This window comes from Channa argus, chromosome 17 (genome assembly GCF_033026475.1).
Source record: "Channa argus isolate prfri chromosome 17, Channa argus male v1.0, whole genome shotgun sequence".
In the NCBI taxonomy this organism is placed as follows: Eukaryota; Metazoa; Chordata; class Actinopteri; order Anabantiformes; family Channidae; genus Channa; species Channa argus.
This window is the reverse complement of record NC_090213.1, coordinates 5,147,396-5,159,456: the sequence shown is the minus strand read 5'-3', so window position 1 is coordinate 5,159,456 and position 12,061 is coordinate 5,147,396. Positions and strand designations below refer to the sequence as shown.

General features: G+C 37.4%; 1 protein-coding gene across 11 annotated transcripts in view; it reads right to left on the bottom strand.

Moving 5' to 3' along the window:
• Nucleotides 1-1,324: 1,324 nt before the first annotated feature.
• The window catches only part of LOC137102203 (DNA (cytosine-5)-methyltransferase 3A-like), a 58,827-nt gene continuing 48,090 nt past the window's right edge, over nucleotides 1,325-12,061 (bottom strand). For 5 of the 11 annotated variants that reach the window (XM_067481446.1, XM_067481444.1, XM_067481451.1 and 2 more), the window contains 5 exons: nucleotides 11,487-11,572; nucleotides 11,323-11,406; nucleotides 10,511-10,580; nucleotides 9,891-10,009; nucleotides 1,325-9,358 (listed from right to left, as the gene is read on the bottom strand). In XM_067481446.1, the coding sequence (XP_067337547.1) occupies nucleotides 9,217-9,358; nucleotides 9,891-10,009; nucleotides 10,511-10,580; nucleotides 11,323-11,406; nucleotides 11,487-11,572 (501 nt within the window). In that variant the 3' untranslated portion in view covers nucleotides 1,325-9,216. Of the gene's footprint in view, nucleotides 9,359-9,890; nucleotides 10,010-10,510; nucleotides 10,581-11,322; nucleotides 11,407-11,486; nucleotides 11,573-11,717; nucleotides 11,909-12,061 lie in introns of those variants that run through there. The other 6 variants (XM_067481450.1, XM_067481453.1, XM_067481448.1 and 3 more) reach the window with 4 other exon arrangements.

Below are 12,061 nucleotides of genomic sequence, written 5' to 3'. Positions count from 1 at the left end.
TGAGACTAATTTACAAATTAATCAATTAATTAATTAATACTTAATTTAATTTATAAAATAAAAAAAGTCTTTCTAGTACTCATTTGTAGAAGAGATAAATACACTGATTGGCCTGCATGCCTAGTGAACTGGGCATTTTTATTATTATGTGACTGTGGCAGGAAGGTAGAGCGGTAGAGTCCACCAATCTGGGAGTTGCTGGATCCCCGGCTCCTCCGGTCACATGTCGAAGTGTCCTAGAGCAAGACACTGAACCCCAAGTTGCTCCCTGTGAGAATTGGCCAGCTGCATAGCAGCTCCCACATCGGTGTGTGAGTGATTGTGAGTCCGAATGGGTGAATGAGAAGCGGTGTAAAGCGCTTTGAGTGCCATTAAGTAGAAAAGCGTTATATATGTGCAGACCATTGCATCACAAAATAAAATATGTACTTAACTGTTCTCTAGGATGAAACAGTAATTGACAAATAAGAAATCCTCTTAAATCACAACATCCTTTTTTGATATTATTCCTGACTACACATTTTGAAGAGAACAGTGTGAGGACAGGGACAGCGCAGTTCATAACTGCAGAAGAAATAGAAGTACATCAATCAGTATCATCACTCCTATTGAATACAGTCACTTCAGAAAATTATTTATAGACAGTGTTTAAGAAGTTCTGTCAGTAAGAATTGGATAAACTGCCCAAATCATTTGCTTAAAGCTTAAGACACTTATACAAGAGAACTTGAAACGGGTAATTCTTGCTATAACACAGCACTGTGTTAAGGGCTGGAACACATTCAGGGTGAAAGTAATTTCTAAAACATTTTTGTTTACATTTATCTTTTATTGGGTCTAGCTTGGTGTGCATAAATTGCAATTTTTATCCATTTTAAATTAAATCTCAGCAAATAAAATTGACAAAAATTTAACTATTTTCAGAAGCAACTGTACATCCTGATACTATCCTCAATTCAAATGCGCTCTGTCATCATTTAAGCTGTAATATATGAGAATATTTGTCATAAATATTGTAGAAGAGACCTAAAAGTTTTCTCAAATAAAAACATGCATCATAATCAACACACAGACTGTTATTAGGGGTGTAACTAAACTGTGCCCAATGTCTGTTATTTAAAACAGCCAACTTTGCGTTATTATTATTTCACTCTTCTTCTTCTGAGGTTAGAAAACTTTGAGGGACTGAAGAGGGAACTGACAGTAAAAAACACTTCTAAGAAAAGGCAAATTGAGAAATTCGAACTAATGTTTAAACTGTATATGTATTTAGTTACACCCCTAACATAACACCAGTGAGATAACACTGACACTTTAGGCTTAATCACAAGAAACAGTCCTTTTAATTCACGGTTCATTTCTTACATTGTTCAAGTACAAAGTTAAAATGCCTTTTTTATTAGTTCATATTCATACAAGAGTAAAATAATAATAGTGCCTTTTCATTACTACGACAAACTTAAATACAGTCATTGTAAAGACAAACTTGATTTATACTCCTAACAATATATTTTTCTTATTTTCAGATAAAATTTTAGCACCTTTTGAAACACCACCAGGTCCTCCTTGTCCTAAAAGCTCATCTTTCATTAAGTCCATGAGATGAGTGTCTGCATGCGCCACAGCATTGTAATTGTGGATGTTGTGCATGTGTCTGTCTCTGAGAGCCATTCGCTCTGTGTATCAACAACAGTGTTTTGTGTGTATTTGTTTGTAAGTGTATCAGTGTTTAAAACAGCGCATCACTCAGCCTAATAGCTGTTGATAGGCGAACAGAAACATCATCACCGTGTCACCCATCATGTGAAAATGTCGACTCCAGTCCTCATGCTTTTGTCTGACTGCAGTCTCAGACAGATACATGTTGAAATAACACTGATTCTGTTGGGAGTTAAAACAGATAATATGCTAAAAAGCAGTGACCCGGTCGCAGACTTTTTAGTTTGTTACCTAAACACACTATACAAACCAAACATGCTGTTGCAATCTATGATATTTATGTCATTTAAATGGCTTCCAGATGATAGCATGAATAATTGTTTTACGCTGACCTTCATTTTGCCCAAAATATAATAGATTAAGGCCAATTGTCAATCATTAATCAAAACTTACATTTTTTTCTGTGAAAGCTTCACATATCTTGTGACCCCTCAGATTATTCTTACTGTAGGACCCTTGGAAAGGTTGTGAACAACTGTTAAAAGCCATTTGGGATTTTTTTTTTTTCTTCCTCCAGCTTCATTGTTTTATCTGTGTATTTTCTTGCCTGAAGGGGTAAAAATGCTATACAGAAACTATCTAGAAACAAGTTAGTTGAAAAAGTCATTTTGTTGATCAACAGAAGACGAATCAACACATTTTGATAACTGATTATTAACTGATTATTAATCTATGACTTTAAACTGAACCTTCTGGGGTTTTACACTTTTATCTAAATAATTTACCACCTTTTGAAGACCTGACATTTTAACATGGGAAATTCATGTTACGTAGTAGGTAGGTGGGTCACTTCTTACTTTCTTTTCAGAGCCTACAATCAATTAATCATTCAATCAGAAACTAGTAGATCAACTCAAAATGAAAAACACAAACGTCTACTAAATTCCACAAAAACAGCATGGGACTGAAGAGAAACTGGAATATATGATTTAAGTTTTTGAAGCATTCTGTTCTTTGTTGAGTTTTTATCACAACTTTAGGCACCAGTGGAAATATGTGATTTAGCTCCAACGATTTCTGTGAGTTTGTTGTAAGTTGTAATTACATCTCCACCTACATTCAGTGTTATTTCAACCTGCTGCTGTTTGAGAGTGTCCTGTAGCTCATCACTTCAACTTTCCATTTCTTTCTTGGGTACAATAGAACAAGTCACTATACTAACTGTAATATATGCTTTCTCTAGCCTCTCTCTCCCCTCTAGGCTGAGACTGAACTGAACTGAGCACCAACCTGGAACAGTACACACACACAATAACAGATTATTATTGTAATTATTATTATTATTATTATTATTATCATTACTCCCTAATCTAACATGGAATTGGAGATTACACTGACTGACTGACATGCAGCACCTGGGGGTGGGAGGGATTCAGGTGAGCTGGAGGGGAGGGGGTTGGGAGCACCAAGCAACGCAGGGTGATATTGTCACACCCAGCAGCGCAGTGGGAAGCCTGATGGCGACAGGCGGCCAGCAAAAACACAGTGTATGCATGTATATATGTATGTATGTGTTTGCATGTGTGTGTTGATGATGTGCTTGGTTGCGGAAAAAGTTTAAAGAAGCATGGACGTCGGCACCGTATTTCCAGCAAATGTGTGTCGGTATGTGTGACCTGTAAGAGCACTGTAAAAAAGAGCAGAGTTTAAAAAGCACCTGAAGGTTGGTTGTATAAACAGAGAGTAAACATGATGGAAAACCTGCTGGTTTACTGTTGGTTTGTGTCACTGTTTGAGTGTGAGCATAGACTGCATCTGTCCAGTTGATAGCTGGTATCTGAGGAAGGTATCAAAGGATCGGAAGGCTTCCTGGAAAAAGTTGGTCGTCTGAAGACCAAAGCACCAGACTGACAGAGATGTTTTTCTCAATAGACAGCCCTGTTGGCAAGTATAATATTTCTCCTATTAAATACTCGCCATAATCGATGACAATCTATTTTCTCAGGTGTTCAAAGGCAGAAGAAACACCAGAGACAGGCTGAACAATTGTTAAGTAAAGACGTATCTGTTATTAGTACAGGGCCGTTTCAGTTGTTGGAAGTAGAAAACCAGCATAGTGTCTACAGAGCAAAGGTCCACCTCTGGTTTCTGTGGATGTCGCTGTGATACAATAAATAAAGAGATGTTCTGGATCCCTATGAAGCAAAGCAGGCGCATAACTGCAAGGGCTGGTGGATTGGCGACAACCTAACTGGCCACTTTTTAAACTTTTTCACCTGACCAAAAAGGGCAACACTGGGACTGAAGCACATCAGAAGCTGTATAATAACCTAAAGGGTCCAGGTTTAATCCCCCTATGAGCTTCATATAGTTTCCATCCAGCTAAAGTGATTTTTTGCCATCTTTGAACTTTCTGGGTACATCCCAATTCCCTTATTTGATTGTTTCTCACTTGACCAGGACATTGTTTTCCATCTTGCGTCTTGACAGCTACTTTAAAGCGCTCATGTCTGCACCAAGGAGCGAGGACAAGCATTTAGCTCGTGTTCTTTAATTTTATTAAAATGCTGAGGCCCTCAAACAACCACTGAATTGAGAAAGAGGCTTATTTTAAACACAAGGTCCAACAACAGTGACCTTTCTTATTTATTTAAATGCTAAAGTACAACAAGTTTACAGCAAAATACTGCTGAGTTCAGCACCATCAAAGCTTAATACATTTTAATTTCCAGCACAAGTCCAAATATTTTTTTGTTTTAGTTCCCCGGGTTAAATGATGGTTAAAGTGTTTACCATAGTAGCCTTACAGCAGATACTACAGTTCTTTTATAACTGTAGTAAATAGGAAAAAGTAGCCAAACCGATATTAGACCTACAGTAATAATGTTGGTTTTTTATACTGTAGGTGGTGTTTTATACTATACACAGTATAAATACAGAATATTTGTTTGCAATGTTTTTTGAAAAAAAAAAAAACACAAAATAAGTGTGTTTTGTGGGAGTTTTGTCTCTAATACACTGACTCTATTTAGCTTAGTGGGACAGTTGAAGTTTCATGTCAGCATAGCCATGAAATACAAGACACAACATCTCTGCAGAGCAGAAACAACAGCAATGTCCAAAGTCAATCATCCCATACAAGGTAGAACCTCAGTTTTGTATTAAGACCAGCTTGAAAAGGATGGACCAAGTTTCCAACCAACTGTGAAGGTCTAATAATTTCACCATGATTGCCTCGACAGAAATGGATCCCCCTTAGGATGAGTGCAAATGAAAGAACAAATCACATTTGCTTGTTTTCCACTGTCCTCATGTCTTTATTGTTAGGGGCTAAGGTGTAAGGAAAAGACCCAAGTGAGAAAACATGGATGCAATTAAAGGAACTGGGATGCATCCTTAGCATACTGCAGCCAACAAAAAACTATAAGTGGAAAACTGCTCTGAAAGAAGACATCATCTCACTGGAGGAGTTAAACCTTAATAGATGCAGCCAAAGAAAATTTGCACTTTAAACCACCTCAGGGCAAAAAAATGGTTTTTGATAAAACAACATCTGAGATTAAGATAAGAGTCATTTTTTCCCAGCATTGTTCAGTGGAGATACAGAGTTATATTTTGTGCAGTGTACTTTGATTGCATTAAGATTGTTTGGGGAATTTGTCTGACACTGTACCAAACAGAGATACAGCTTTTAATTAAATTCTTGTTTGGCAAAAAAAAAAATCCCAATTCCTGACAATTTCAATTTTAAACTTAGATTAAATTTGCTGCCACCTATTAGTGCGGTGTAAAGGTCCTTGGTTGGAGATTTTATTTCATCCGTTTGTGTTTAAAACAAATTATTAACTGTTACTAAACAGTATTGCGATTTACTGGGGCCTATTTAAAGATTTATGAGAAGGAAAGTTAGGTTTACCTTTTACAGAGGAGCACAATTTGGTAAGGTGAGATATTCCCACAAAATCTATTAACATGTTGTAGACATGTGACCTGTGTGTATTTGACTGAGCTGTGGGCAATAAATACTGTATATCTTCAATTTACAATCTTAAAACCTAAAACCTGAATATGATTGTATGATTACTTTGGAGGGTCATGCTAACAAGCACACAAACTTAAAGCCACTCTCATGATGGGTAAAAGCAAACCGAGTCAGCGATAAACAAGCTACAACGAACGACTATGTTATATTGTCAGTTCACAATATACAGTAACTCTGTAACTTAGTTAGCTTAAATATCTGAATATAACCATCAGTCCTGTGCATCCACATAAAAGACTACTGTTGGCTTAAAATCCAGTTATTTTTTGCTGCCAACTCAATGACAAGATTGGCGAAGGCCTGGTAAAGTATTACAACATCCGCCCTATCCATGGACTCACGAGGTATGGTTACTCAGACACATTTTCATACAAACATTACCTGTAACCTGCAGCTGTCAAACCAAAGCCCTAATTGTCTTCTAGCTACAGCCACTAGCAGACAAGTGACATAAAGTGACAAACAGTATTATTCAAATTTTGCACCATTAAGATGAACATCACAGTCATTTGAGCAACAGTAATCAATGCAATACATCCCTTTTTTAAATCTATTGCATACCAGCATTAACCTCAACATAAAGAAGTACATCCATCGTTAAAATGCTACTAGTTCGTTCACAGCATAGTCACCAAAACCTTACCTAACACTCACTGCCTAAAATATTGCAGAGCCCACTTATAAATAATCAAAACAGTTTGAAGAAGGCACATAAGTGCTCATTGTTTGGAAACATAATGTTAACATCATATATTTTTCTATGTATGAGAAAAGCCTGTGGATGGCAACAAGCTGCTTTTCTCCTTAGAATTATTCTAGTACAGTGGTCTGTAATAGGAACTCTGATCGTTTTACCCACAATGAGTGTGTGGCCACGTTTTACACCCTTTAAACACTGGATTCTTTGTGCACTCTAAACACAAATAAACACAGTTATGAAGATTTTTGATAATGAATGCCCACATGGCATGCACTTTACATTTTTAGTTTTTCTGATTTTATAATCAACCTATTGTTTTCTCTTGTTTAAGATACAGTGTGCAACTACAACTAGTGCTAACATGATACTCTGAATCAGTCTTCGCTGCTCCACCCAGCTCTTATTGAGTCTGTGTCACGGGAGGCTTCCAAAGAACTTCTCAACATAAGTGTTAGAGCATAAATCTATTAAAATGATTTACAAAGAAAAATGTTGGTCACTGTAACTTTAATTAATGTCTAAAATTTGTCCCATGTGTATTTGAATGTAGTAATTGACCTCATGGAGACCAACTGGGACCCTATAAACAGCAAAAAATGTGTGCTTTGCCAGCAATGTCTACTTACAGTAAGGTGGATTTTGTTAAGTAAACTTAAGTACAGTTCAAGTATATTTCAAGAATACTTTATGTAGTAAATATTCTTACTCGGTATGTTAATGTATTAGTATTATATTTGTAAGTGTACTATTTACAATTTTCTTTATACTAAATGGCTCGTTTTTTAGTTTGTTACTTTAGGTTCTACTCTCACTTTACTTTGTGAGAGTAGAACTTTACAGGTTTACAGATTTCCTCTTTGTAATGCATCTATACTGTGAACCGTACTAAAAGCGAATTCATAAGTAGTCATTTGTTTTCAAGTTAGATAATTTTAGCTCACTTTGTAGTTAATGTACAATTTTTGTTAGTGGTACTTCGTTTTCCCATGTGGTAACATACTGTAGCTGTGACAATAGCCATATTGCCTCATAAAGCACCAAATGATATAATAGAGTAGAAGCAATATGAAGTACTGTGCGGAGTGTTGCTGGGAGAAACTGTTGACTGTGCCGAGCCTTCCTCCTAACAATTACATACAACTTACTCAGTGTGTGGGCACAAAACAATTTGTGACAACTAATCAATTTGTAACAGTAATAATAGTCCATTTCCAAAATGACGTCACCTAGTGACATGCTGGGAACAGTTTGCTAGCTAGCCAGGCAACATAACAGTGTGTTAACAGTGTGTCACTACGGAACAGGACAGAAAACAAAGTTAAAGATAAACCCAGCCAGCTCCATAAGAAACACACTTTTTTGTTTTAGTTTTAGTCCAATTTTTTTTATCAACCCCCCCCCCCTCCAAAAAACAAAACCAAACAAACATTATAATTGTCCTTTTTAAAGTATATTTTGATCAAATATTTAGTATAATTATAGGCCAAATATACTTTCGTTAGACTTTAATGGACTTTTTAGTATGCTTGTCAGTATAAGCCAAGGATGCGTAATTCTGTTTAGTATAGTTGTAAGTACACAAAAAGTATACTGAAAGCTTTAACCCTAAAGTTTAGTTTTAAATAAACGCACTGATAGTATACACATCTTTTTGTACATGACAATTGTGTAACAAATCTGAAACAAATGAATAAATAATCTGAAACTGCTGTTTCATCCCCAATACATTTGCTTTAAGTATTTAAAAGTGTAAGTCTCGTCAACATTGCAGCTAAAATAATATTATTTTTGGCGCAATCCACTAAGGCTGAACTCAACTACTGATAGTTTGACCTCCAGAGCAGCATTTCCACCACAAAACAGTACAAACAGTATGTTTGGTTTCACATTAATCTGGATGCTCACCTGCACACTCTACCACACCAGATCTAATGAATAACTTTATGTTGGTCACCTCTCTTGGTTGATGTTTCCTCCACCTGCCTGTAATCGTTTGGCTTGACTTTGTTAGGGACATTAAACTGCAGCGACAGAAACAATCAGAGACGGTTCAGTCTCCTAGAGCACCAAAAACTGTACAAATGTTGTATTAAAGTGGCACCATTTGGAATCCATCACTGCCTGACCAGCACCACAAGCTTTAACTGGTGTGTCTGCGCGTGTGTGTGTGTGTTTGTTTGTGTATGTGGTCATTACACTGTAAAACACCAGCGGCACTGTCACTACGCATGAATACAGTTAAGTGTTACGGTTAAGGGGAAGTCATTGGTGTGGTGATGTATTCAGAGCGATATTAAAAATGAAAAGATGGGGCATCCTTGTCAGTTTTCCGCCCCCTGGAGGCTTGAACTCCAGCTACTACGCCACAGTAAAGCCAGAAGACATCAGTTTCAAGGTTGGACAGGAAGTATGTGTGTGTGAAAATATACAGTACAGAAACCCTGCACCAGTGTGTGTGTGTGTTTGCTTTGTGTGTGTGTGTGTGTGTGTGTTTGTGTGTGTGTGTGTGTGTACATCAGCAAGGTAGCACCAGGGGACTAAGGTCAGCCAGTGGTCTACATGGTATCTAAGGAAGCAGTCCTTTACAATGTTTGTTTAGGTGTGTGTGTTTTTATAAGATGTAAGTGTGTGTTATTTTGTATAAGATGTAAGTGTGTGTCATCCTGCATCTGCCAACCTTCATGTACTAGCTGAAACCTGTGTGTAGGTATGTAGAGTATGTGTGTCTGCCATCACATACTGTTTGAGTTTGTATATGTGTGTGCGTGTGTGTGTGTGTGTGTGTGCGAGAGAGAGAGAGAGAGTTGGTGTGTGACTAGTAGCAGGCAAAGTACTCCTTGAGTGGGGCAAAGAGGTGCCTGATGACGGGTACGCTCCAAGAACGTCCCAGCAGCCTTTGCCTAGCCAGACGACTCATGTTGGACACATCAGTGTAGTGGACGGGGAAGCCAAACACCCTGAAGAGACACACAAAAATTCACACTGGATGATACAGAAGCAGATATTAATATGGTGTTTTAGTTTTCTATAAGTGTATTTAGTAAACAGCTTTACAAAAATATAAAAACCAAGATTAGAATAACAATTTTCACAAATGACCCTTTAAGAGCACATATGAACAAAATCTACTTCAGGGTTTAAGAGTACAAATTTTCATGTAAATTATGAATATTTTTTACTTTCTTAATTGTAGACCTCTGGATTCTATCACCACACCAAGCATGTTTTATTAATGTACCAATATTTTAACTTTATTTCTAAATATTTTAGACAAAAGCTGAGCAAACCAGTAAACCAAATGAAGGAAATGTTTAAAGTAGTTCATTAATAATATTTCCAATCACCAATCAACATTACATGCATGGCTTGAACTGTGAGAGGACCCCATGCAAGCATGGGGAGAACATGCAAACTCCACACAGAAACTCCACACAGTCGGCCAGGGATGCAAATCTGCAGCCTGGCAGAAAGAGACAAACACCACTGTACCTTTCCATCTCTGTACACCACAGGATGTCCTCCTTGTTGTCCATATAGACTGGGAAATGCTCGTCTTTCCCCTGCTTCACAGAGTTGGAGCGTGTCGTTATCGTACGTAACTTCTCAAACTGGAATTAGCATCCAGAACCAAACACACACACAGACAGACAAACAAACACATCCATTTTTAATCCTAGAGCTATCCTCCATTTCAACGTTTCTGTTATATATGTTAGGTAGTAAAAAAAATTCCTATCAAACTCTTGTTGGTAGAGAAAGTATAAGCAGCAGGAGGAAATTGCAGCAAAAGTGAGCAAAGGTGTGAACAATTTTGCAACTTGTCCATCTTACTGTATATATAGCCTCTATCATTTCCTGTTTCAAATTCCAAAAATGCTTTACTTTTTCTTTTACTATTCATCACACTGAACATAAAAAAATGCCCATGTTCTGTTTTCCATTATTTTTGTGTTCAGGGCCCTGCAGCATGAAGTATAAGCTGGTAGAATTGTTTACTACTAATAAGAAAATTACATGGAATAATGGTAAGCAGACACACACACACAGAAACACACACACACACACACACACACAAACACACACACACACACACACACACAGTTGGATACCTTGGCTGTGCGACCATGCTCAAGACACTCTTGTAGGTCCAGCTTGTCATTTGCCATCGGTGCCAGAGGTCTGTAATTACAAACAAAAGCAAAATGAAAGAGGTGATGAAATACTAAGAACTATAAGGCCAGGGTTTTTACAGCAGTGACCCAAATACATTTAAGAACATGAAAGACTGCTGTAATAAGACACAGAATAATATTTGTGAAAGTTTTTCACAGTAAAACACATCAAGAAATGACAAAAAACAGAATGGACAATAAGGCCAACAGCTATTTTAAATAAATATATCTACATTACACTTTTTGTATAGTATTTGTGTATTTGGTTAAATGTATTAACCAATTTAAAAATATGGGTTTAGACTAATTTTATAGCCACCATATTTTTCGGCTAATTTCCTGGAAATGATAATTATCATTATTTCCTAATAACGAGCTCTAACTGGGCTCTTAAAGTAACTTCATTATGTAGCTCAGCTTCCTGGAAACATCAATAAAATGCACATTTTTAATCAGACAGAAAATGAGTCACACTGAGGTGCAGCCTGGGGAAATGATGTTCCAAAGTGTAACAGTTTCATAGTCATCATTAATTCGTAGCAGTTCCAACTTCTGAGATAATCATCATCAGTTATTTTTTTATTACTCTTTCCAGGAAACTCACATGGCATTTGATGCCAGCTTATGAACTTAAAAACACAAATATAATGAGCAAGCACATAGTAATTGTCATTTCCCTTTTACTTAGTATCAAACTACACAATCCTTTTTTAGATATGACTGTACTGTTTGTTACTGCATGTTACTACAATGGGCTGAAGATCTTCTGAGCTGCAGCAGTGACAGTGGTTGCTGCACGCTTGACAGTGCAAGATGAAACGTCCTGAAAAAAGCTGAAGAGTATGTCTGGATGAATGATCAGAAAGTAAAACTCATCATACAAAAATGTGTGTTTTTTGTTTGTATAAGTTACCTGGACATGCCTGGCAGGTTTCCCCAGAAATAGCGAGCGCGGTGGGCAGCAGACACCTCCTTGGCATCGATCATTACTGGGTTACACTACAGAGTAACAGCGGAGTTAACTATGTTTCATTCCACCTGACCATTGTCTGTCTAGTACTGAAAACATACTTGAAGTACCTAATTATTATTGATGCATTAATGTTTTCATCACTTTAATGTTGCAGCTTATAATTTTATGAACCTTGTCTGCTGTTTTGAAGATCATGAGTTATTTATTTGTTTTTTTTTTTGTCCTTTCGGCTGATCCCATGAGTTCATGGTCGCCACAGCTTATCATTGTCCACATCTTGATTTGGCATAGTTTTTACACCGGATGCCCTTCATGACGCAACCCTCCCCAATTTGTACCGGGCTTGGACTGGCACCGCACAGCTGGGGAGGGGAATGAGCTGTTAGGGGTACAGTGTCTTGCCCAGAGACACAACAAATGGCTGAGATCAGGGATCGAACCACTGACCCTGTGGTCCGTGGACGACTGCCTTACCAACTGAGCTACAGCCGCCCCCCCTGAAGAACATGTGTTAT